General features: G+C 47.1%; 4 protein-coding genes and 1 pseudogene across 25 annotated transcripts in view; 3 read left to right on the top strand and 2 right to left on the bottom strand.

Annotated features, from left to right (window-relative positions):
- Positions 1 to 24,584, top strand: part of LOC1276638 (protein alan shepard) — a 203,991-nt gene that overhangs the window by 10,220 nt on the left and 169,187 nt on the right. For 14 of the 22 annotated variants that reach the window (XM_061645397.1, XM_061645403.1, XM_061645399.1 and 11 more), the window contains one exon: positions 177 to 274. In XM_061645397.1, the coding sequence (XP_061501381.1) occupies positions 188 to 274 (87 nt within the window). In that variant the 5' untranslated portion in view covers positions 177 to 187. Of the gene's footprint in view, positions 1 to 176; positions 275 to 16,492; positions 16,612 to 18,056; positions 18,309 to 24,584 lie in introns of those variants that run through there. The other 8 variants (XM_061645407.1, XM_061645404.1, XM_061645400.1 and 5 more) reach the window with 6 other exon arrangements.
- LOC3290078 (adult-specific cuticular protein ACP-20) lies at positions 3,733 to 4,542 on the bottom strand. The gene is made up of 2 exons (XM_556645.2): positions 4,320 to 4,542; positions 3,733 to 4,230 (listed from the first exon to the last, which is right to left on the bottom strand). The coding sequence occupies exons 1-2, from the start codon at positions 4,443 to 4,445 to the stop codon at positions 3,931 to 3,933; spliced, it is 426 nt and encodes a 141-aa protein (XP_556645.2). The 5' UTR covers positions 4,446 to 4,542; the 3' UTR covers positions 3,733 to 3,930.
- Positions 5,109 to 5,852, top strand: LOC3290077 (cuticle protein 19). Its single transcript, XM_556644.2, has 2 exons — positions 5,109 to 5,316; positions 5,388 to 5,852. Exons 1-2 carry the CDS (start codon positions 5,191 to 5,193, stop codon positions 5,766 to 5,768), a joined length of 507 nt encoding a protein of 168 aa, XP_556644.2. The 5' UTR covers positions 5,109 to 5,190; the 3' UTR covers positions 5,769 to 5,852.
- Positions 7,029 to 7,823, bottom strand: LOC1276643 (cuticle protein 19). Its single transcript, XM_316012.3, has 2 exons — positions 7,613 to 7,823; positions 7,029 to 7,524 (listed from the first exon to the last, which is right to left on the bottom strand). Exons 1-2 carry the CDS (start codon positions 7,742 to 7,744, stop codon positions 7,135 to 7,137), a joined length of 522 nt encoding a protein of 173 aa, XP_316012.3. The 5' UTR covers positions 7,745 to 7,823; the 3' UTR covers positions 7,029 to 7,134.
- LOC1276642 (adult-specific cuticular protein ACP-20) lies at positions 8,590 to 9,389 on the top strand (annotated as a pseudogene).

Here is a 24,584-nt window from a genome sequence, read left to right as displayed (position 1 = left end):
TTTGTTTCTCGTGCTCTGTTCTGTTCGATGCTTTCCAAGCGAATCAGTGTCAGTGATCGAATCCCACCGGGCCTTATTTTTATTGACAGTTTTTCCGTGCGGCTTACTCTCTCTCTCCTCTTGGCCTTTCCTTTATGTCGCTCGCTATTTTATTTTTATTCGCTTCCTATTTGCAGTGCAGTGCAACATGCAGCAACCGAGATACAGTCCGGCACCGCCGCCTCCGGCCGCGCTACGTCCGCAGATGGTCCCGAGACATCAGGCAGTACCGAACGTAAGTAAAGCTTTGTTGTTTGTGCCGGGTTGTTAGCATTCCTTTTCCCCAAAGGTGCTGCCCGGGTGTAGCTTTTCGCTTATTATTTTTTTTAGTCCGCGCGTGTGTCCTGCTGCTTTCGGACCCGCGTGCTCTTTGCTTTGCATAAACCCGGGGGGGGGGGGGGGGGGGGGGGGAAGTGATAACTGGGGTAGGGGTGCTTACCCAATGGAAATGGCGAAAAAAGAGGAATTTCACTTTCGGGAAGTGGAGTTGTGCACCGTAACAGCAGCAGGTGCACTGTGTGGTGTGGCCAAAGGACTCAGTAACTGTCAAAACAGTTTCGGTTCAGTCGTCCGCTGGATGGTTAGTAGGATGTGCTATCGCTCGCCGTGTGCTTTGGATCATAGTTTGAAGAAGTGGGAGTGGGTCTGTTTTTTTGAATATTTCAAACGTTTTCACTACCGCGATGGGTTGGGAGCCGACCGACGGTGGAGGCCGAGCCGACGTGAAATACCGCGAAAAATTGTTTCGACAGGAATTCTTCGCATGGCAAAGCATGAAAGATGCCGCTGTCGGGTGGGTGGTATGATACGAGGCTGTGAAATTGAAGTGGAAATCTGATGGCGGTCTGGTTTGGTTAGGAATTCATTTCGCGTGCCGAGCTGTGCTTTTTGTTTTTGGTGTAGTGTTTTTTGTCCCTGCAGGTGGACGACATTAGAGTGACATTGTGGCGGACAAATAGATAATTTTAACAGTTGATTGATTTTCAACACGTTGAAGGTCGAATTTGTGATCCCTTTGCCACAAGAATTAGCTGTATCCTTACTTTTTATTGCAATTTTATATAATTTTTTACAAACAGCTTTTCTTAATAACGTTGAAAATATGGTAAATATCTTGATGAATTTGGAAATTAAGGAATAAAAATCAATATCAGAATTTGGGACATCGTGATTCTTGGTGCTGTCTCCCCTCCGATGTGACTAGTTGTAAGCTTACCCGTGTTTCACTTTACTGTAACACTGTCTTTGAGAAGGACTTAGACAATTCAGCAATCGACCGTTCGATGCAGCCACCGAAATGCACCGAAAACCACAGAAACAATGAGATGCAAATCGCTAAAATAATTATACTGTGGCTTCCTTTCCATTTCCTGCCACGGTGGGTACTGCACGCTCGATAGCTCAACTCCACAAGCCACAGAACCGTAGATGCAGTAGATGGGGGCACCAAGAGCATCGGTCTAGGGTGTACGGTTTTGTGGGATAGCATTCATTACAAGCTTATCCAGCACAGCCTGATAATGACTTAAGCGTCCTACCGATATATTGTACCGGTGAGATATCATCATGCCTCTGTCTCCAACCCAACTCCAACTCAACGAACGATGGACCAATATAGCAGGCAGAGACGGAGATAACGGTGAGAAGATTTTTGCACTAGACGACTGCGAATGAAGTACGTGTCCCGTCCATTCGTCATGTGTCCCTTTCTGCTAGTGGGCGACGAAAGTTCTCGGAATGGTACTGCCGGCAACGTTTCGCCCTTTTTGCTGCCATCACCGAAACGGAAAGCTCTCCAACAGGTAACAAGGGTCGGGCGGTGAAAATGTGGGTCCTGGCGATGGCAATGGCCAACGATCCGACAACGGTGACCACATTGTCCGGAATGTTACATGGCTTAAAAATGTAATACTAGACGACAGCCGAGAATGGTAGTGCGCTCGCTTCTTGGGCGATGGGGATTCTGCCCAGCCGGATGGTGCCGCTGTAAATGCATTCTGAAACCCCAACCGTGTTCCCAAGGTGTATGAAGTATGGTAGGGGTAGTGTGTGTGTGGGACGGTGCGGCATACCTTCAACCGATCGTGCGTTACGTGCAGAAGCACATTCCGTTTTGCCATTCCTTTTGCCGCTTTACCACCCCGCCCGCGAACATCATGCCTCTACATGATTCTGCCATATTGCACACATAACTTCCTGCACACACACACAACTGACTGAGGCGAAGCGGTATCGGGAGTACATTCGGGCGGTGCCTGATTTGAATACGCAACGCTGCTCTTGAAAAGCCATAGAGATAGAGAAACCGATAGGCTGTGGAGACTGTGGCACGGATTAGGCATTGGTCGTACACACCTTTCGGTTCTAAATTTGGACACCATTGCGTCCGAACCCAAACTGCATTCCACGACCTGCACACATACACACACAACGTGACCAATGTGTGCAATTACATCGTTTCGGTATCTTTTGTTCCCACCGGCCACGCCTTATCGCACCGTTTCCCGTAGTGCCGCCGCTTCGTACTTTCGACCAAATATCTTTGCCGGTCAGAGATTTTCCTCCCCAGCACTCTTCCCCCTCTTCCACTAGCCATGTTTGACCGGAAACACGTTTCGTTTGTTGTTGTTCCATATATGGGCAGCTTTCAGTATGTTGTGCTTGTGTTTGTTGTGTACCGCTGGCCTAAAAGTGTCGAACTAATTGGTTGTTTGGTGCCGCACTTGTTTTCCTATGCACAGGGCACAGGAATGTGTGCTGAGCGAGGATTTGTGTGGGGTCACGGGGATTTATTTCCGTGACTTACCGCTGCAACTTTTCCATCCATTGTTTCATCTTCCGAAGCTTTTCCGATTCAGAGGGACGTTTTTTGTTGTTGTTTTTCATGTCTCTAAAAGCTTCCGAGAACACAAGTGCATCTTTTAGTGCCGCTGGTCGGGCTTAGACAGCCGAGATGGCGGGAGCAGGATCCCCAACTGCACAAGCCAATTCACCGTATTCACCAGCTGGCCAATTACTTCAAAGTTACGAGGAAATACTGCCGGCCGTTTCTAGTGCCCGAGCCCGCGCTCCGCTCGGGTTCTTATGCAATGCTGGCGTTTCCAGTAAGTGACTCTCCGTACGTGGTCTGGAGCGTAGTTGGAAGATTAGTTGAAATTATAGTAATAGAAATATACATGGTTTCGGCTTACGCCACGCTTACTCCACGTGCACTAACCACGCGCGTTGGTTTTGGATCTAAAAAAAACAAGGCTGCACTTCTTCCAGTAGTGCACACGAACACTCATTGGGCTAATCCCCGTCACTTGCTGGTGTAATGGTACCTCGAGCACACGGAGTAACGAGGGTTTTTACAATAAGCACGTTTTTGTGCAATGAATTTATTGCAGTTGAAATTTTGGTTGAATAGTGAGATTGGGTGGAATCTGGACGAGTTGAGTTCGTGTGTGGCAGATGTGTTTAAAAGGAGCTAAGCTCTGCTAAACAATCACTTCGTTTTGATTGAGATTTGATCTTAACAATGCTTCAGGAATGTGTGTTTGTGGGAACTGCGTTGGATCTGTTTTATTGGATAGTTTTAATTAAACTATAAATTTAATGGTTGATCATCTCTTTCGTTTGTATAACAGTACGCTGTAACATAGTTCGGATGAGTTTGGGCGTCGGCAGCGAAAAGCAAATAAACACATTGGATTACATTTTTGCATTCATTCATTCACTTTTTTTATGTAGGAATAGCACAGTCTTACAATGACGAGATATGGACGGGGTTACGGGAAAACTCTTGGACGTAAGCTTGGGGTTGGGTCGTCAGATCAAAGGAACTGAAATCGGAAATCGGAAAACGAGATATCTTGATGGCCGCTTGGACATCGTGGACGCTGCTGCTGCCTACTGGCCACCCTGCTCGAATCCACCCTTGCCAATGTTCTTGACGATGGCCTCGAATCCGTTCTTGCCGTCGGCGTGGTACTTGACCACACTCATCGAACCGTCCGGCTCCTGGACGGTGTACTCGCCCTTCACCACATCACCGTCGCGCACCTCCCACTGGCTCTTGTGATCACCGGTGTGGTAGTCCTTAACTCCGTACTCGAACTTGTACTTCGGGTAGGCATAGTAGTCCTTACCCTCGTAGCCGCCCTCGCTACCACCGCTGATGCCACCACCGATGCCGCCCTCGAAGCCACCCTGCATTGCAAAGAAAAACATGAAGATATTTTAAATAAATGGTCCCGTATTATCATTTGAGATAGGAATACATCGCAAAGAATACACACCTGTTCGCCGCCGATACCACCGAAGTACTTGTACGGGATGTGCTTAACCTCACTGACGAATCCGTGATGCTCGTAGGCAAGGGCAACACCGACCAGCGCCAACGATACAAGAACAATTTTCTGCATTTTGATAGGTTTTGGTTTTGTTTGAACTGTTCAGCTGCTACTCGAAGGAGCTAGTAGTGGAAGCAACTGCTGTGAGCTGAGTGATACATTCTAGCCGATGCGGTCGGGTTTTTATACGCGCTCAAGCTTGGGGGTTTGTTTTTGCCCACGCCCTTGTGAGCCTTGCCCGGGCGGGGTACTGTTCGTCCTAGTGGTCAGGCTCTTGAGAAAGACGCTAAACCTCAACCGTCCGAACGGATGTGTCTATTACGCTTGGGCTTCGTGTTGCTTTCTTCTTTCCGTTTGGCACGCGATTGTACATTGGGTGGCTTCCAGTGTGTCTTCATTGCAGGTGCAACACCTTTATGGTGGGTGCGCTTAGGGCGGTTTTAATTCAAACAACAAGGTTCTACCAGGTGTGAAACGATTGCATACACTTAATGCACCAAGACGTATTGAGCCGCACCCTAGCAATCCACACGCTGGTGTTTGAAGAAGTTCTTGCTCACTGGACCATATGACCGATGAATGGATGTGAACGCGTGAAAGTAGCCCATTGGAGGGTGAAAAGATGTTAGGTTTGGTTTTTGTTCGACCTTGCAAGGCCACCGTATGGAATGTAAATCGGCTCGCTGGGCGCGCGAAGTGTGGTTGATTGAATAAGCTAGTATAAATAGGCAAGAATTTGAACGAAGACAGTATCAGTTTCAGTTGAACATTCTTAAAGTGCAGTTCAATAATAGAACAGCAAAAAACAGCAAACAAAATGTGCAAACTAGCGTTGGTTGTCCTGGCACTGGCTGGTGTTGCACTGGCTTACGAGCATCACGGATTCGTCAGCGAAGTCAAACACATCCCGTACAAGTATTTCGGTGGTATCGGCGGTGGACAGGTATTTATGGGCGGGTGTATTGAGGGCGAAAGGATAGGATTTGATGAAAACTTAATTTATTCTATAATCAGGAGGGTGGTCTGGAAGGTGGCATCGGAGGTGGCAGCGAGGGCGGCTACGAGGGTAAGGACTACTATGCCTACCCGAAGTACAAGTTCGAGTACGGAGTTAAGGACTACCACACCGGTGATCACAAGAGCCAGTGGGAGGTGCGCGACGGTGATGTGGTGAAGGGCGAGTACACGCTGGATGAGCCGGACGGTTCGACCCGTATCGTGAAGTACCACGCCGACAGCAAGAACGGATTCGAGGCTGTCGTTAAGAACATTGGCAAGGGAGGACTGCAGCAGGAGGGTGGCTCGATCGGCGGCGGCATCGAGGGTGGTATCGGTGGAGGATATGGAGGATACGGTCACGGGTACAGCTACAGCAAGCTGAAGAAGTTCAACTGAAACGATCCTAGTGGAGTGGTTGGGATGAAGTGTCAACCGGAGAGAAGTGTTATGTACATAAAATAAATATTGCAAGCAAGAATACTTCTATTCTGTTCTATTGTGCTATCTACAGCTGTTAGGGTAAAATCATGAAAGACGTTGATTGTGTTGGAATCCTAAGCAGAATCTTCGATGTTCTATTTCTGATTGGTAGTGATATATTCTTGTTTTGTGATGTATTTTCAACTAAGGCATGTTTGTTTTGGCTTTTTTCCAATCATTTTTAAATGTGTACGTAAGCTGTTTGCAAAATCCTCAATCTGAAGATACGGTGTCTGGATTAAGATCACCTTAAATGTTTTACAAGTATGTTTGGTGCAGAATCCCGCAGTTGGTGGAATAAGTTCACTCAATCGCTTCTGATCATTCCTGGTTACATTATGCTTTAGAACTTTATTGCATTTGAGTTTTGAACCTTAGAAAGGCATATGTATCCCTGTCGTAGGAAACGTCCAACGAGATGCTTATGAATAAATTCTAAACAACTAAAACATATCCAAATCTAAGAGAGATACGCCTTTGTCAAAAATGAGAATTGTCAAAGATTTTTATTTACAAAACTGCTAATTAGTCAAATTCAAGTTTATAATGCTGTGTATGCCGGTAATTGGTTTCATCACCACATCGACTTTAATTGGAGTTTTTGGCTGAAATAGTTGTTTGTTGGAACATCTTTTATGTGTACCTTTTCCATCAATTCCATCAACTCAACCAATTTTATCAACTTTACGATGGGTAGAGCTTAAGTACGGAAGATACGAAGCGTATGCCATTCTCATCGATGTCATCCACTGCTCAAATGCTGCTTGAAGGATGAAAGCTATGACACTTTCTTCACGCCAGACATTAAGTCTAATTTAATTGGGATGTTTCACATTTTCTTTACAATCGCATCCCAATCCGAGCGGACCCTTCTGATGTGCTTTCTAGACAATTTAATACCTAGTCGTGTGTAAGAATGTTTTCCCTCAGTGTCTTCTTGGCATGTGCTTGAGTAGACGTCTTAGAGCATGGATTTTAGAATGAAGTCTTTTTGATGGGAAGTTGCTTTCCAAGTTTAGCTGTCAGTCCGTTTAGTTTACTTTTACCGTAGGGCATGTGTTACGCCTGGGTTGAAGTGAATTAGCCAGCACATGTTAGTGATTCCTTTTTGCTCCCTAAATATTGTCCCAAGTTTCTTAAGTTACACAGATCAATAACGAGCAAGACGACCAAGTGTTCAATTTCATGGAAATTGTATTATTTCATGTTGCTGCTTTTTTTCCTGTACACAATCAATATCAGTAGATCCTCATTTTCGCTAATACTTTGGGCGACAATCGTTTTAGTTGAACTTCTTTAGCTTGCTGTAGCTGTAGCCGTGGCCGTATCCTCCATATCCTCCACTAATACCACCCTCGCTGCCGCCGCCGATCGAGCCACCCTCCTGCTGCAGTCCTCCCTTGCCAATGTTCTTGACGACAGCCTCGAATCCGTTCTTGCTGTCGGCGTGGTACTTCACGATACGGGTCGAACCGTCCGGCTCATCCAGCGTGTACTCGCCCTTCACCACATCGCCGTCGCGCACCTCCCACTGGCTCTTGTGATCACCGGTGTGGTAGTCCTTAACTCCGTACTCGAACTTGTACTTCGGGTAGGCATAGTAGTCCTTACCCTCGTAGCCGCCCTCGCTGCCACCGCCAATTCCGCCTCCGATGCCACCCTCAAATCCACCCTGTACCACCGAAAACAACAGAGAACAACTTTAGTCTTCAGAAATTCGAGTGCGCCAGCCATTGTTTTATCGGCTCTATTTATCTTACCTGTCCACCGCCAATGCTGCCGCCACCGAAGTACTTGTACGGGATGTGCTTAACCTCACTGACGAATCCGTGATGCTCGTAGGCTAGTGCAGCTCCCAGCAGGGCCAGCACGGCAAACGATAGCTTGAACATTTTGCGCTTAGGTGATTGGCTTTGCTGAAGTTGTTCTCCGAAGCGTTGTACACTGACTGGTTGCTGTTGAGTTTGCACTGGTTGGTTTATATACTAAAACACACGTTTGCTGTGCGTTGCCACTTCTTCGCGAGTAATCAGTACATTTTGGAAGAACGTTTTGCTTTTTCGATTTCTCCATCAACTCCGCGAAGCCGATAAGCACGAAAACCGACCAACTGTCACGAGGAAAGTCTAGCTGCGTGTTGAAGGTGCAGCTGCAACTTCTTAGCTAATCGAGCCCATCATCGAGGGGGTGGGGGGGGGGTTTGGTTGGTTTCTAGTGGCACGCGAAAGATCCACGGAATGGTTGGGACATCGCTAGGCGTTGCGGGTGTGTGCATAAATTAACAAAAAAAGGAAACCACTTTAAACAAAGCTCTACCATAGAATGCATGCACACGGTTCGCTATCGTAGGGCGTTGGGCTCGTTACAAATGACCCGCAAAAAAGTGTATCCAAACAAGAACGGTGTGTTTGAACAACCTATCCAAGGGTGCCTTCGGCTTTACATCGCACAGTGGCGAACCTAATGAATCGGGTGAAAATTTGTGATTGGGCGTGTACCGCCGACAAGCGGCGCACGCGGAAGCGCTCATCCGCGAAGAACCTTGGGCAAATCGATGGAGAAATTAGTGCTGCAGTTCTTGTTCAAAAGCGCGGCCCGTTGTTTTACGTATCCTCGGATATGTGCATACATTAAGATTGGATGTGTTTGCTTTGGAGAATGCCCTTCCCTCTACCCTCGGCATGCAAGTACCATTCCTGTGGAAGGGTTAAGTGGATAATTGTGGTATAAAAGGGATTCTAACGCCCAGTTCAAGCATCAGTCATCATCGCAGTCCTCTACCGCGGAGCAGCAATCCAAATCCTTGCAAATCTTTTAAAATGATTAAGTTTTCGGCAGCATTGGTGTTGGCACTTGTCGGTGTCTGTCTGGCGTACGAGCATCACGGGTTCGTGAGTGAGGTTAAGCACATCCCGTACAAGTACTACGGTGGTGAAATTGGTGGCGGCTTCGGTGGCGAAGAGGTGAGTTTTCTGGGAAAGATAGGTCGACTGTTTGCAGGAGTCTCGCGTACTATTGATGCATTGTTTGCTTACGTGTGTGTATAGAGCGGCATTGGAGGTGGCATCGGAGGTGGAATTGGCGGTGGCAGCGAGGGCGGCTTCGAGGGTAAGGACTACTATGCCTACCCGAAGTACAAGTTCGAGTACGGAGTTAAGGACTACCACACCGGTGATCACAAGAGCCAGTGGGAGGTGCGCGACGGTGATGTGGTGAAGGGCGAGTACACGCTGGATGAGCCGGACGGTTCGACCCGTATCGTGAAGTACCACGCCGACAGCAAGAACGGATTCGAGGCTATTGTCAAGAACATCGGCAAGGGAGGACTGCAGCAGGAGGGTGGCTCGATCGGTGGCGGCATCGAGGGCGGTATTGGTGGAGGTTATGGAGGATATGGTCACGGCTACAGCTACAGCAAGCTGAAGAAGTTCAACTGAAACGTCCCATCCTGCTTTACATACGAGATGCATCCGTCCGTTGTTTTCCCACGTACAAAATGGTTCCTAGCAAATAAAGCAATTGTCTGAGTATTCAAAATTTGCAACGAAAAAAGTTCAAGGTTAAGGCTGGGTAAATCGTAAGGTTTGGCGAATGGTGGGGTAGAGTTACACGGAGGGAACCAGTTGTGTTCGGTGGTTTGATTGAAATTGTTCGCCTGTGAAGCGTGGCGGAGAGATTTGGCAAAGTTGGCAACGCATGGTTGCACGCCGCCGCTTTCGGTTAGGTTCGAACCGTGCAAACTTTGGATTGTTATGTACTCGTTTAATTGGGTTGAGGAGAAGAGGTGTTGGAAATGTTGTAGAAGGTGAGCTTGGGTTGGGTGTATTTGGTGGTTATCGAGCTGATTCGCGCCTTCTGTCTTCCGAATTGGGCACATAAATTGCTATCATCGTTGGTTTGTTATGAATTGTTGTTGCATGGAAGAATTTGATAATTAGCGGCAGCATGAAAATCTAGTTTTTCTTCATTGTTTTTCTTGTAACCTAATGTTTCAATCAGTTTGACCTTGGTTTGATACACGTTTACTATTTGATGCACCAGACAGCTATTGAAAAAGGACAGTGTTTATCAATAATTATTAGTGATCCAGAATAGATTCGATCGCAGGACAAGTGATGTGCAAGATCACGACGTTTTCATTACACCACGCTAGCCACTCGTGAATGTATCGTTAATTAGTCTATTTATATCACAAATGCTGCTCGTTATATTTATGTTCTTAATAATCTCAATTGTATTTTTCAAAGATTAGCATGATGCTATGTTACAGCATATTTGTGTTGCAAAATTGTGCTTTAACCTTACCGGCGATATGCCCCACACACACACACACACACTCGGCCTTTTCTGTGCCGTATGCTAAAATCAACAAATCCCCCCCAATTGCACCTTTACGCTTGCGTGGTATTGCTGCTACGACTTATCATCACACATCGCTGCGAAAGCAGCAAAACTTCCACATTTGTTTCGTTTCCCGTTTCCATACGGTAAGTGAATCAAAACACCGTATTTCTGGTATTTCCGCCACGCGTCCTGCTTAAAGTATACACACACACACTCACACGCGCCGTACCCTTATCCCTTAACAACTCCCGTAGGGGCTTCCGATTCGCCCACATGTTCTGATTGCTGCCCCAAAATTCCACCACATTTGTAAATGTGTGTGTGTGCGCGCGCGCGCGCGTCCAGCACACACGCTTGGTGTATTTTGATAAACTTTCTTGCCTGCTCTCCACAACAGCTGGAAAAAGGTGATTTAGATTGGAGGTTAGCGAGGGAAGCTAGAAATTTTTGGACGGCAAGCGCCAGGCCGCGCCTCAACAAGACACCGGCGAACATCGTTTTCATATACTTTAACCTCATCCGCCGCCGGCTTCTTTGGCGGCAGGCAGAGCAGCGACAAGTGCAAACGAATAATACGCTCGTTCCTCCTCACTATGACAACTCTAATGTATGCGTAAATAAACAAACCCATCCAAAGACGGCGTACGGGGCTACGACCGAAAGGGGCTGTGTTTCTGTAGTGTTGGTTGGTTACTTTTGGCTTGTTGTTGCGACGAGGGGGTTAATTTTTGTTGTTGCAAAAGGGGTGGTGAGTTTCGCGTTCACTGCTGCGATGGAGGCGGCGGCGGCGGCCGCGGTGGCGGTGCACGTTTTATTTGCACTTCCATTTTTATTCCCCACACCAACACCGTCACATCTGGCGGTGTATTTGTTGGGGTGGTTGGGGGGGGGGCTGCTCGACTGCTCTATTTTTCTTACCGACGCTATCGAACGCACACGTACAAGCTGCGATCTTCTTATAATAGAATATGGTCTCGCAGATCGGGCGTTCTATTATTTTTTTTTGCTGCTGCTTGGTTTGTGGTACAAACACCAACAGACACACACACACGCACACATAATCGTATGCTGTACGTAGTGCGAAATGGTTCGTGTTGGCAAATTAATCGCGAGCACGATAGAAGGGAAACCAAGACGCTTGCACAAGACCATTCACGCCATGAAGCGCCCGCGATAAGTGTGTGCCGAAGGGAATGGAGGCGGTGTACGGTGTCGGGCGCGTATTGTTTGCTTTGCATTGCAAACGAGCAACGAATTTAGGAACAAGAAAAAAACTGTGACACATACATAGGGTTGAACTCCTTCGCTAGTTCCTTCTTTCTAATAGAGGTTGTCTGGTGCGTGTGGTCGCTGGAATGGCTTGGTTCCTACGTTTTTCAGACGTTGCCGGTCAGTTGTTCGAACGAGACGCCAAGCGAAGATGTCGGGTAATTCATTCCAACCTTGGAATCGATGGTTTTGCAGCTGTTTGCGTACGGCGGAGGGAGCAGTGTGGTCTCGAAAACTCTTTATTTTGCCCCATAATCCACAGTGAAAGTTGCCAAATTCACTGTAACCTTCCAACCATTTCAACAAACTGAAGGGGTATTATTTGACAAATTTTACCTTACCTTTTCTACTTACCGTTCCTTGCATAGGGCACAAGAATAATTTATGAAATCCCCTAAACTCCCTACTGGTCTTCGGACACGTTGAACAGTCCTGCAGGAATGCTTAGATTTTTGGAACTTCTTCAATTCCACACCGTTTCGGACGGACTAGAATTTATGGTGCCCCAAATGGAATCGATAAACATCTTGTTCTGATTGCTCTGTGTGTGTGTGTGTGCAACACACCACACACATGGAGAGGTAGGAAGAAAACAAGATGAATGTGATTCGGTGTAACACACTGCCACCGAGTTAAAGAAAGCTCCGCTCAAGACCTAAACACACGGCAAGGATGAAGGATCCTGGCAAGATCCTTCTCTGAACAGCGTACGCCTTTTTTCCTCCCCGTACACGACACGACTGATTACGTCATTATGGGAATTATGTCGACATCAATTTCTTGACAGCACATGGGTGTATGCAGTGAGTAGTTGAGTGTTTGCATTGCGCTCTCCATCTCCGTTCGATCGTCCACCGTATCGTCGTCAGCAATGGGGCAGGACGACGATACGACTTTGAGAGTGTGTGTGGTTTTTTTTTTATTATTTCAATGTTTTCCCGTTGTTTTGTATTGTTTCCATTCTGCAAAATGGCATGCAGCTCCATCGTGTATGTAGTCTGAATTTGATTTGAGTTCATCTTGTTGAAGCGAGCTCTCCATTTATATAGTCGCTTGATTGTCTTGTACTACCGGTGAAGAGTGGCCCGTTTTGAGCACGTGTACAACAATGCGGAGAATACAGCTCGTGCCAGGTAGGTGGAGTACTTGAAATGATTTGATTTTATCTTTATCATCAATTACACAAATGGACAGTTCGTTTTCCTGTCCAGCTGGAACTCAGTGTGTGATGGTAATGCAGGCTGTAGTAGAAGTAGTTAGAGGACTTTTCCTTACGCTCTTGGCATTTTACAACAAAAGCCAAGCGCACAAGGAAATGGTTAGCACCGGAACTATCAACAACACACCTAGAGTCGTGATTGGGAGGATTGGGGTTTGTTTACCACCCCAATTCGACTGGCCAGGAAATTAGCTTGGAGCGGAGAAAACAAGTAGGCGGACAGTGCCAGAAGGATATGGTACTGGTTTGCTGGCAAAAAGAAGTAAACAGTAAACTACCTTTTCATTCCATATTACTGCTCTTCAGTGGTACTGGAGCTGTTAAAGGTGGTTGGGTGGTTTTTAATTCAATCGCACTTTCAAGTGGCAGGAAACGAACCTCTAACCTCTTGTTAGGTGTAGCACACTCCCGCGGTAGAGCCGACAGGAAGCTGGAAACCAATTCAATTCAGCTGATGAGAGAGTCCTGTACCTCGATGTAGGGGCGCACAACTCCAAAACCCCCCCTACTTTCCAGCAACCACCGTGCCCATTTTACAGTGTCAATCCATGTCGGTGGGAAAGCGTTTTATCCCTCGGGGAAGCAAAAGGAAATCCACATCCAAGCACGAACTCGAACACTCGAACGGGTTTTGAGCGCAATGGCTGGTGCAATGTGTGTTGTCGCCCGTTGTCACTGCCAGCCAGCCACATAACTTCTCACTTTTAATCGAATCAATGTGTAATGTCACACTCACTCACAGGCGGGACCCCACCTTCCCACATGTGTGCAGTCACCGCTCCTGGCCTCAGGCATTGGAAGTCGAAGGTTTCGAGTTGGTGTTTTGTGGTTTCGTCTCATCTCCCTGTACATCGCGTGGGAGGGCTTGTGACGCGCTCGGGCGGTCCTATGTACCGCGGGTTGGGTTGTGTTTGCCCCCACAAGGAAACCGGAAAAGGGCAAAATTAGATTGCATTCTGTACCGTTTCGGAGAGCAGCAGCAGCAAACCGCGCGGCGACGTTCCGTTTCGCACGAGAATCGCTTCCGGGGCGTTAAAGCTCAGTCGAGAGACATTAGGCAAAGCTACAGGAGGAATATCCAAAATGGTAGATTTTCCAATGCTTTGAAAGCATTTTGATAGCAATTTCTAGTTAGCAAGCGATGGCGATGTAGAAAGTTTACCCTAACGTGTAATAAATGGCGTTTTTTGGGACTCTTTTCTACTCCACATCCTCGCGAAAAATGGACGAGAAAATTCTACTACAAACTAATTGTCACACTCGTTCAAATGCAATCCCATCTTGTCGACCTGCTCCGTCTTACCAAAACTGTGGCACGGGCAAAGTTGTGAAGAAGAAAAGTTGGAAAATTAAACACTATCATAGCGGTGACGCTGGGTGTTCTAGCTTCTCTTCGATGTGAAACTTTACAAAAATACAATTTAAAAAAAAAATAGCGCAGGGCCACACAATTTTCACGCGCAGATAAAACGAAACTCGAGTGAAGCATGCTCACGCTGCGAAACTTTTATCTTCCGCAAGTGCGCCCGGTAATGGGCGTTGAAGTGGTTTTGGGAACAATTTTCATCTGCCCCACTGCTGGCTTCACTGTGCCACGGTTGCGGTTTGCGTTGGTTTTATATTAGCAAGAAGTTGCTTTTTGTTCTTCAGCCTTCTTTGTGCATCTTTGTTTTATATTTGCTACTTTAAAGGGATAAGTGTTGTTGTGCGTCTTGTTACAATTTCTCAATATTATTGTATTGTGCTTAAAACGGGTTTCATCTCCTCAACCCATGATCCTTTACACATTTAAACTGACTAAGCGAGGATCGGACGTATGGTACTGTGGTAAAGACTTGGGCTTGCACACAACCCGTCTTGGGTTGGAATCTTGTCGGCGTCGAACGTTTTCATGTGTTGAAAATTATATTATGATGTTTCAGTTTGCTTTTACGTATAGGTTAAAGAGCATATGAATATACTCTTCCTGATGGAGTCTTGTAAAGTGTACCATTAGTTTAATGGACAAACAGAAGAAACTACGAACTATCCTCTATATTCCGATTGACATCTCTAGCAAGTGGATGGTTGTGTGTGGGTGTGCCGCCGCCGCCGGTATAAAGAAGGAAACCCTTGTTTTAAGCGCAAAGACAAGCCATGCATCATGGATTGCTCGCGTGAACGGGCGTGTGTGTGATTGCTGTGTGTCGACACAAGACGTTGGTATGTTATCATCAAGCGTGAGAGTTGGTGTATGTATGGGGGGGAGTGCAGCTTAAGTATATTTCCACCCACTATTATGTTGTTATCGGTGTCGGTGGTACCATTTTCAACGCCGTGCCGGCGCGACCTTACATGTGGGTGTGGTGCCGGCCGCCATCAGTACAGAGTTGTGGTTTATCTTACTTTTTTATTTACTTTTTTATCTTAAGCACGGTCAAGCCTTGCAATCTACTCATAGCCAAATAGTCAGCACGCGCTCGTGTGTTAGTGTTGCCTGCCCGCGGGTCGTTAGTGTTTAGCGTCGCCGCCGTGCCCCTGGTGGAACGCTAGTCCGCGGTACAAGATAAGACCCCCCCCGTACACCAAATCCTTTTCACGACTTCCGGTATTTGGTAGTACGGTGGCGCCATTGGAAAGCTCAAGGTGTGGGCAGCCAAGAAGAAGAGAGGTAACCATACATTAATGATACTTTTAGGGAGTTTGGTAGGTTCATTCATGACTGCTACATTTATTTTAATTTTGTTCCCAAACATCAATCATCAATACTGGTGCCATCCACGTGAGAGCAGCTAATACACCTGTAGTTGTGTGTGTGTTTGTGTGTGTGTGCCTATGTTTGTGGTAAACGTCATTGGAGGTTCTCATCGTCTGTGACAGCTGGTGGTGAGCAGCAGCACGGGTTGAAGCAAACTGTCAGATGCGTTCTCCCAATCGGTACCTCAGCAGACGCCACTCAGCGTGTCGCGTGTTGTGGGTGTGCGAGTACCACGGAAGCGCACTTGCTCGTGTGCATAGTTTTCCTCCTACTTACCCCCCCCTGTTTGTGTCTCACCATTCTTGTTGGTGTCTATCTCTCATTCTCTTTACCTTTTGATATGTATCTCACTCTCTGTAAAACGGTCATGTTCTTGCATATGTGCAACGTGCACGCAATTTCTTCTCTCTCTCGTATCAACAATCCTCTCTCTCTCTCACGGTTTCACGATTTCACCCCTACTCTCACGCGGAAAGTGGAATTAATTCCATTTGAACGCACACGCACACTGGTGCACGATTTTTCCTCATTTGGCTTGGAAGTTTGTTGGAATCAGCGTTCCAATGTCGACGATAGGGCCAACAAAAAAAAAGCAAACGACCACACTTGTGTGTGTTCGATGGAAATTGTGAGCTTACGCGATGTGTTGCGATTACAATTTCTGCAAGCAACTCTTCGCTGTGATACGCATGTATTGGTGGTTACCACCGTCACAGCTGCCACCAACACACCAAACCGAATCGATCCATGTTTTCTGGTGGAAAGCTGGGAAATGTGTTTCGCATCCGGAGTGAAACCGATTGTACACCCTTGGATGGCTTCCAGGTTCTCTCGCCATAAAAAATAATGCCTTCGTAGTGGTGTGTTGGAAAAATAATCAATAAACTGGGAAAAACCTGTCCAGCAGCTACTCACCGTCTTGCCGGCTCTCTGAGTTTTCCCCAATCTCTCTTTCTCTCCCAATCACTTTCTCTCTTTCTCTCACACAAACACACACACACACACATACACTATCTAACACACGGCAGTTTTGCGTGAAAATTGGCCGAAAAATCTACCGGCCGTCAGAAAGTGTCCCGATTCGGTTGCCGGTGGTGTAGTGTGTGCGTCGTTGTTATTTTCAAACGCCTTCCGCCCTCCCTTGTGCATCGTGTGTGTGTGTTTGTGTGTCTGCCCGTGTGTATGTGTATGTATGTGCAGCAGTTACCCCCTCACCATCATCCGTAAACGTTGTGCGGTTGTGTTTGCATCACAATTTACATGCACATTTGCTCACTATTGCTTCTCACAGTAGCTTGCGTTTGTGGGGAAGGTACACAGACACTTAGCCTATGTGACGCGGATGCTGTGACATTTCGGGTTTCTGGGTTCTGGAACGTTGGAGGGCGTTGTGGGGTTACTGCAGCTCACACTGTTGTCAATCGATACCGGCATTTCCGCCCATAAAATACACGCACACAGAAAGAGCAACTATCGGCTGGCATGATCGCTGTAGTTAATTGGGCGTTACAAGTGAATGCTGTCTTATCGTTATTGGTGGATACATTTTCGAAAAACTAAGTGTAAAACTAAGAATTCTTCTCCGCGAACCGTTGTACAACAATTTCAATTTGTCTGGAGCTACGGTTTGTGTGTATTGGAACGAAAGTTCGAGAAAGAGAAAAAAAAACAGAATACTGCAAACTGAGCCACGTGCACGTGAGTGAATGGTGTGTGAGTGTGGTATGTGGCACGGGCGCAGCAGCCATCTATCGTGCTTCTAACAGTGTATGAGCATGGGTGTGTGTTTGTGTGTGCATAGGAGACGACTGAGGGTGTGTGTGTGGGTTTAAGAGCAACGATGCGGTTTTGCACCTTCCTAACCGGCGTATTATTACTATTTTCCCAAAACGTTGTGGGTTTTGTGATTCTTGAAATAATAAACAATATTATTACTTAGAAAGCACCGCAAGCACAGCAGCAACTCGTCGAGCTGTATGTTTTCCGAACACTTTTCCGAGCCTGTACACCCCCCGCTTCTGTGCGCCCCTCGTTGTGTCGTGTGTTTTGTATCGATTTTTTTTTGTTTTGTTCGCTGTGTTATTTTTACCCTGTCGGTACAGAACGCGCTGCTGGTGCATTATTCCCGTCTGGCCCAGGCCCGGAAAGAGGTTGCATGAGGTTGCACTTTCGGGTGAGATGCATTTTAATGCAATAGAGGCGTGTGTGTGTGTGTGTGTGTGTGTGTGTGTGTCTCCATCGATATGCGGTATTATGTGTCTGTTTGTGTGTGTGTAGGTGGTTTGTCTGTAGACGAAAGGGAACCATGCTATTTTCAACACGACGAACTTTTCAGGGTTGCGTATGCGGGAGCCCTCGGGAGAGTTGGGGACACCCAGACACACGGACCACAGGGAGGGGGGCAGACCTTTTAATTTAAGATTGATTTGAACGATAAGATTTCATTTGAATATTTAATTCGAGGCCGCAGATGAAATGAAATCTGTGTGCTTGCTGCAAGGGTCAGTGGGTGTGTTGGAGTTAATTTTACTATCTTTTGGAGTTTTTGTGAGAACATTACTATTACGAAAAGGGAAGGTTAAATATTTGCTTTAATAAATTTTAATATTTTTAACCTCCACATGTTTCATACTAGTGACGCAAAGTGTTCCATTGTGAAAGATTGTTCTAGTCAAAATTCAAAATAACGTTCAACCATTGCGCAACCAGAGTCGGTGGCATCGCGAAAGTGCAGAAGCAAAATTGAAAAGACAACTTACGCTGTGTGTTTCCTCAGCATTAAAGCAGCTTTTTCAGCGAACAAACAACCTACGTTCCACATTTGCGAGCGTTCCACCGTGTGATGGTAGTACTGCTGGAAGCAAAAGGCATCAACTACAAGATGATGGTAAGTGGCACTTTGCTTAATCTCATCGCACTCCATGCGTCCGTAAAAATGGTTCCCGAAGGTTAACATTTTTCCGAAACTGCGATCCCATTTTTGGGTGCTCCGCGTTCTGATTGCACACAGTCACTGTAAGTTGCGCCATTAATTCCATCTTTTTTCCAATGCTCTGTGCTGTGGTGGTACTACGTGTCAGTGGTTAAGCTGGCCACTTTTATGGTGTTGTTTTTCCTTCTTTTTTATGCTTTGCTCTCCTCTTTGCTCACACGCTTCGTTGCACTTCGCGCCGTTGATAATAATTTCGATTCGATTTTCGGTTCGCGTCATCCGCAAACGGCGCTACCCAGGAACGGAACGTTGAACTTGAGGAAGTTCCGTTTTCGCCCCGGTTCAATCGCTGCTTCGGTGGCGTTGCCCTAGCTAGGAGGGAGTGTGATCTCGTGCTTGTTTTGGGGGTGTTTTTTGGAGCTATGGTAGTATGAAAAAAAAACAAGTAGAAAGAAAACAATACTCTCTCTCGCCCTTCCATCTCACTTCGCACAACAGTCCCCGCACGAAAACTACAATGGTATTTGCAACAGAATTTCCCTTAACATCGGTGGTGCTGCTACTGGTGAAAGTAACGGCAACAACTTCCGCAAACGATTTCTGTTCCTGTTTTGCTGGCATCGGTCGTCGTCGTCGTCGTCGTGATCGGAGCCCGAAACGGAGGGCAAAGTCAAGCGTTAGGAAATTTTGTCGAAATGTATATCCCAATCCGAATTCGAAGTACCTTCCCGGGCCAGCCTGCCCCACACCCAAACCGGGTACGTTGCAAAAGATTGCCTGCACAAAGAGTAAAGTTGTATTTCGCGTGATCGAAGCGCGGGAGCGAAAAATGTACAACAATTTACGAAGGTGCAACGGGGCGACGAGCGGCTTTGATGGCTGCCCTGGATTGCCTGGAGGAAAATTTCTTTTTTTTCCACCTTTGTGTGAAACAATGTTGTTCGCTGCGCGCATAACGGCAGTCAAAAACGGGCCGGAGAGAAAGAGTGGAAAGAAGGTTCTCTTTTACCTCCACACCGGCGTAACACAACTGTGGCTGGGGGTTGACATTTTCGGAGAAGAGATTGGGCGACGGCGTTGGAGGCGGATTTCCCGAACGGTGGTGCGGAAAAGGCTAAACTTTTAACAAGTTCCAGTAGCGAATTCCACCCCCCCCCTCCTCGCCCCTACACGCAAGAATGCTTTCCACCCATTACGGATCGCGTGCTATTTTTCTTATTTACTTTCATCTGATTCGAAATCAAATTTGAATTTGCAGGGCGAATCGATCGGGCAAAGTTTTGTTTGTGTGGGTGTGTGTGTGTGGGTGGGTTTAGGTTCCGCGGGGACTTTGGCTATTATGAACGGTATTCGTAAATTTGATTTAAATCTTTACTGTCGCATTGCTGTGGGAGTGGGAAGGATAGAGACATTGCAATGGGGCTTTGGGCAGGCACGATCCCAGGCAGGTCATTATAGTATTATGGTTAAAAGGTTAAAGGTAGGCGAAAGTTTGACAAGAGATGAGAGTTTGTTATTACGATTACCGCCGTGGCGAAGTTCTGAGAAGAGGGAAGTGGGAAGCTATACAATGTGAAATGCAAAGAAAGCTCGGTGCTTCATATTCCGGATTAGTAGACCAAGGATACGACATGGATAAGGCATGGCTATATCTGGACTGGCTTGCATCAGCTCAGATGGCTATCAACTGTGTTTATTGTAGTGGTGTTCTCTGAAGCGATTGGACTCTGGCTCTTGTCAGTCTGATTCTGACTCTTACAAAATCGGAACCTCCTGTTCTACAGGGAGTCGTCCTGAGTCGTCCGTAGTCGTCCGTAGGCGTCCGGAGTCGTTCAGAGTCGTCCAGAGTCTTCCAGAATCGTCCGGAGTTATCCAGAGACAACCAGAGTCGTAGTACTTAGGAGTCGGCCGAAGTCGTCTGTAGTCGTCCGTAGTCGTCCGTAGTCGTCCGTAGTCATTCAGAGTCGTCTGGAGTCGTCCAGAGTCATCCGCAGTCTGCCGCACTTGGAGTCGGAGGAAGACTACCGATACAATGTGTTTGTGATAAGGCATTTGATTTCGTGGTGTTTTATTCCTCTTTCGATTAGCGAAGAATAGCGGTTTGAGTAAGCAGGAATCGAGATTGGAGATGAAATGCCTGACTACAAAAACATTGCACCGGCCGTCTCCGGCCTACTTCAGAAGGTCCCGACTCCGACTCTGGATGACTTCGGCCGACTTCGGTTGACTCTGGCCGACTCCGGATGACTCCTAATGATTACGACTCCGGCCGACTTTGAACGACTCCGGAAGACTCCGGGACGTCTCCGGATAATGTTGGTCGGGCCTACCTTCCGGAGTCGTTTCCGAAATTTTTGGAGTCAAATCAGAATCTACTCTGGATTTCCGCCAACTTTATCCATCACTAGTTCAGTGAGTGATTTGGTTTTAAGTGTCATTTCCCGTACTTGGCCCCGTATGTGTGGAAGGACAATGGAGGAGCCGATGCTACAATGTGCTGAATAGTCCAATATGGAAACACAAAACTTTACAACAAAAGTAAGCAATCTGGTGAACTGTTAACCTTCATCATCATCATGCTTAATTCAATTCCAGTGCTCCGGTGCTTAACGCTTCAACACCACAGTTCCGCCGCTCCCAAGCCTTACTCCTTTCACTACCTTTCCACACACATGTGTGTTAGTGTGCTCTCAAACAACTCTTATACAAAACCCATCCTGCTGCCATCCTTACGATTGCTGCTATGTGTGTAATGAACGGGTGGTTCCCACTTTCATTTACCACCATTGTGCGGTGTGTCTTTGTTTAGTCACCCGAATGTCCTGAAGCAAAGTTGGGAGCAAGAAAAGAAGGAAAGTTAAACTTTACTACCATTTTTTCAAAAAGCTTTCTTCGCTCAGTTCGTCGTGATATGCGTGCTGCCTGGCGCATCGTGTGCATCGCAAAGGCAAAGACAAAAACGAGCTCCTCTCTCCAGACTTTGCTGCACGTTCTTGGTTCTTGGTTAACAGCCACCCGGATCAGTAGTGTGCCAACGTGGAGTGTGTGGTGTGGCAAGCGGGAGGACATATATTGTCCTTAAATTTCGTCACATTCTCGCCCATTTGCTTCCTTTTTACGGTGTCTGTCGCCCGCTCGGCTGAGGGAGGTCGTCGTTGTCCGGTGCATTTTGTAAGACAAAGAATTTGTGAGTGTGTGTGTGCGTTTAAGGGTTCATTGTCGGGAGGGAAAGGTACTCTATGCGGTGGGAACGCATACGACGCGTTGAGAATTCGCTTAAAACTTGATGATGGTGGCATTTGATTGCAAATTTATGATGGTCTTCCTTCAGTGAATGTGCAAAGCTCCGCAAGATGCGCGTTTGGTACCTCGTCGAACGAATGTCGGGTTCAACAGGGTTCAACAGCTTCAGGTCATCGGTTTCATTGCTTGAAATAGCTTCAAAACATTATCTTTTTGTAAATTGCGAGCGAAAAAAGAAATAATCAATTAATTTCGCTATGTGTAAAAGAGTCGTATCATAGCGCACAAAGTTTGGCGTTCTGTGGCCCCCCTGTGTACGACACGTTCCTGACCCGCTGAAGCACGTTTTGGGAAGCCGAACGGGTGAAAATTTCTAATTGCATCGCACAAGGTTGCAACATTGGCGCTGCCCCTGCTCCACTTGCGCTTTTGCAGCGGAAGCAAAACTTGTGTCAAACATATGTTCTGTTCCCCGCACAGCAATGAGGGTGACGTTGTTGCCGTGCCCGGTTTAGAGCAAACTTTCCTCTAGTCACCCCAATTAGTGTATTCAAATTGTTTCACCCCCGGTTCCTCCACCCCCAAACACAAACCTTCCCCGATCCTTGTTTTGTTGGAAAGTTGCATAAACTTAATTTTCTTTTCGAGCTATTCCCCCAAAACACAATTATAACAAAATTCGTGTGTACATAAATTTTCCCGTTCGATGCGGACGACGTGCGGCAGCACCACGCTCTCGGTTCTCATTAGACCTGCACATAAAACATTTGCACATCGACGTGTGTGTGTGAGAGAGAGCGAGAGAGGGATGGAGCATGTGGGGCGTCGCGTATCATCCCGCCGCCAGGACTCAGTGGCCGTTGCAAATTCCCCCAAGTGCAAGGTTTGTGTCCCTGAATCCGAGACCCGACTGACGGTGTATGGAGCGTGGTCGGTTGTGCGCTGCCGCTACACTTGTGTCGGATGAATAATCTATGCTGGAACCGTTTTGTTTTTCCCTCTCTCTGTATGTGTGCTTTGTTTGTGTGTATTACCCACACAGTGTTCTAGCCATGCGCGTCGTGTCCTTCTCTTCTCATTTCGCGCTTTGGTTTCTTATAGTGATGGGTAAAGTTGGCAAAAAAACGGAGTTGACTCCTATCTGACTCCGACAATTTCGGAACCACCTCCAGAGGGTAGGTCCGCCCAGCAATATCCGGTGTAGTTCGGAATCGTCTGGAGCTGTCCAGATTCGCCCAGGGTCGCTCAGAGTAGCTCAGTGTCGCCTGGAGTCTTCCGGAGTCTACTCAAACCATTATTCTTAGAAATAAAAGCCTGTTTAAGAAGTGCAGGCGTAAAGCGAAAGAGGAAAAAACACCACAAAATCAAATGCCTGACCACAAACACATTGCACTGGCAGTCTTCGGCCGACCCTGACTCCGTACGACTCCGTCCCCAGACCACTACGGTGGACTCCAGATAACACCCGACGACTCCTATCCGGACGACTACGGCTCTGGATGACTCCGACTCCGGGCGGAACTAGTGGTTCTCATTTTGCCGGAGTCGCATCGGAGTCGTAGGTACGCTCCAAAGAGCACATTACCAGTTCCGTGCCCTTTTGCAGCAGTGCAATCTCTCTCTGGTGCGATAGGCGATGGTTTATTTGTCAATGCAGCAGCCTCAACCAAAAGGGGTGCCGCCTATCTTGGGCTGCATATTTACAACCCGGCCCAGCGAGCTTTTTTCTTCCCTTTTCTTTGCCAAGGCTAATATAGGGTGCATATTGAAGGCGGCTGCAGAAATTGCATAATACATCATGGATGCCTGCGAGGCTCTTGGAGGCGACTTCTCCGGGACGATGCTCTCGTAGTGCTGCTCCCGGTGTCGTCAGGTCGTTCGACAGTAATACAAATGATGCTAATGTTGCCCTTGCCAAGCGACGTCCTGCGACATTGATTAGGTGTGTGTGTGTGTCTTGCTGGAAGCTTGTTTGCCCGACGACTCTCGATGCCACCGTCCAGAATGTAAACCGGGTGTGTTCGATCGCGCATTTCCGAAAAGCACACATGGGGCATGATTATCATGTCCTGGAACGAGAACCGACGAGAGTGTGTATGTGTGTGCCTGTGCACCCTTGGAAAATTGTGGAGGTGTGCGAGGGAAATTTCTAGCACACACCCGAGGGCTTATGGTTTGATTTTTGGTGCATTTTAATCGACCAACGTTGGCCGCTTTTTGATACTAAAAGTTTTCCTCTTTTTTGCCTGGCCACTTTTGCTGCTACTGTGAACGAGAGTGAGGTTATTGATTGGCTCTCTTCTCCACAGCGAGTTGTGCCAGTGTGTTGGGGTGATTGGCGAGGGAAGTTTAGTACCATCCCACTCTGGACGAAGTGTTCAGCGCTCGCAGCGGCGGCCACCGCCAGCCCCGGTCGATGATGCATTTTTGATGTTTCCAATCAAAATTACTGTTCATTATTAATCTCGTTTGGTAGAGCGGGGTTGGTGGAAATGGAGATGGTTGGTTTTCTTCGTAAAGGTTTTTTATTCCCCGATAGCCCTCGATAGCCAACGATGATGGGGTGAAGGGTGGTTTGAATTTTCCATCAAGCGGGTTTTTGTGGCTTCCGGGGCAGATTTAATGCGCTTCCTTGCAGGAGATGACACCGTCCGGGAGAGGTTCCGCCCAGGTACAAGTGACGCTGATGATATTTGTGGCTAGTATGGGACGCTTTTCGTCCTTCGTGAAGTGGTGATTAAGGTTTGGAAATCGTTTCCTTTGCGCGCTGTGCATAAGTGATGAAGGGAACACAAGTGTGTGTGTGTGTTGATGTCGTTTATGTGCCGTCGAAACGCGCCGGAAGCATCGAAAGAAAATGGTTCATTAATCAAACAATATTTTCGTACTCGGAAATGGTTATTTTTACTGCATTAGTTGTGTAGTTGAGGACGAAAAAAAAAAACTGTTGCCACTGCTTAATGATCTATTTTATTTTTGTGTGTACTG

The sequence above is a fragment of the Anopheles gambiae genome, chromosome 2 (genome assembly GCF_943734735.2).
Source record: "Anopheles gambiae chromosome 2, idAnoGambNW_F1_1, whole genome shotgun sequence".
In the NCBI taxonomy this organism is placed as follows: domain Eukaryota; kingdom Metazoa; phylum Arthropoda; class Insecta; order Diptera; family Culicidae; genus Anopheles; species Anopheles gambiae.
Note: the sequence above shows the minus strand (reverse complement) of the source record. Positions and strands in the feature narration are given on the sequence as shown.

What these genes read in the sequence shown, in the direction of transcription:
- LOC3290078 (XM_556645.2), bottom strand. Translation starts at nt 4,445, where the DNA reads ATGCAGAAAATTGTTCTTGTATCGTTGGCGCTGGTCGGTGTTGCCCTT. An exon ending in GTGGTATCGGCGGCGAACAG is followed by an intron (nt 4,231 to 4,319) that starts GTGTGTATTCTT and finishes TTTGCAATGCAG; the next exon opens with GGTGGCTTCGAGGGCGGCAT.
- LOC3290077 (XM_556644.2), top strand. Translation starts at nt 5,191, where the DNA reads ATGTGCAAACTAGCGTTGGTTGTCCTGGCACTGGCTGGTGTTGCACTG. An exon ending in GTGGTATCGGCGGTGGACAG is followed by an intron (nt 5,317 to 5,387) that starts GTATTTATGGGC and finishes TTCTATAATCAG; the next exon opens with GAGGGTGGTCTGGAAGGTGG.
- LOC1276643 (XM_316012.3), bottom strand. Translation starts at nt 7,744, where the DNA reads ATGTTCAAGCTATCGTTTGCCGTGCTGGCCCTGCTGGGAGCTGCACTA. An exon ending in GCAGCATTGGCGGTGGACAG is followed by an intron (nt 7,525 to 7,612) that starts GTAAGATAAATA and finishes TCGGTGGTACAG; the next exon opens with GGTGGATTTGAGGGTGGCAT.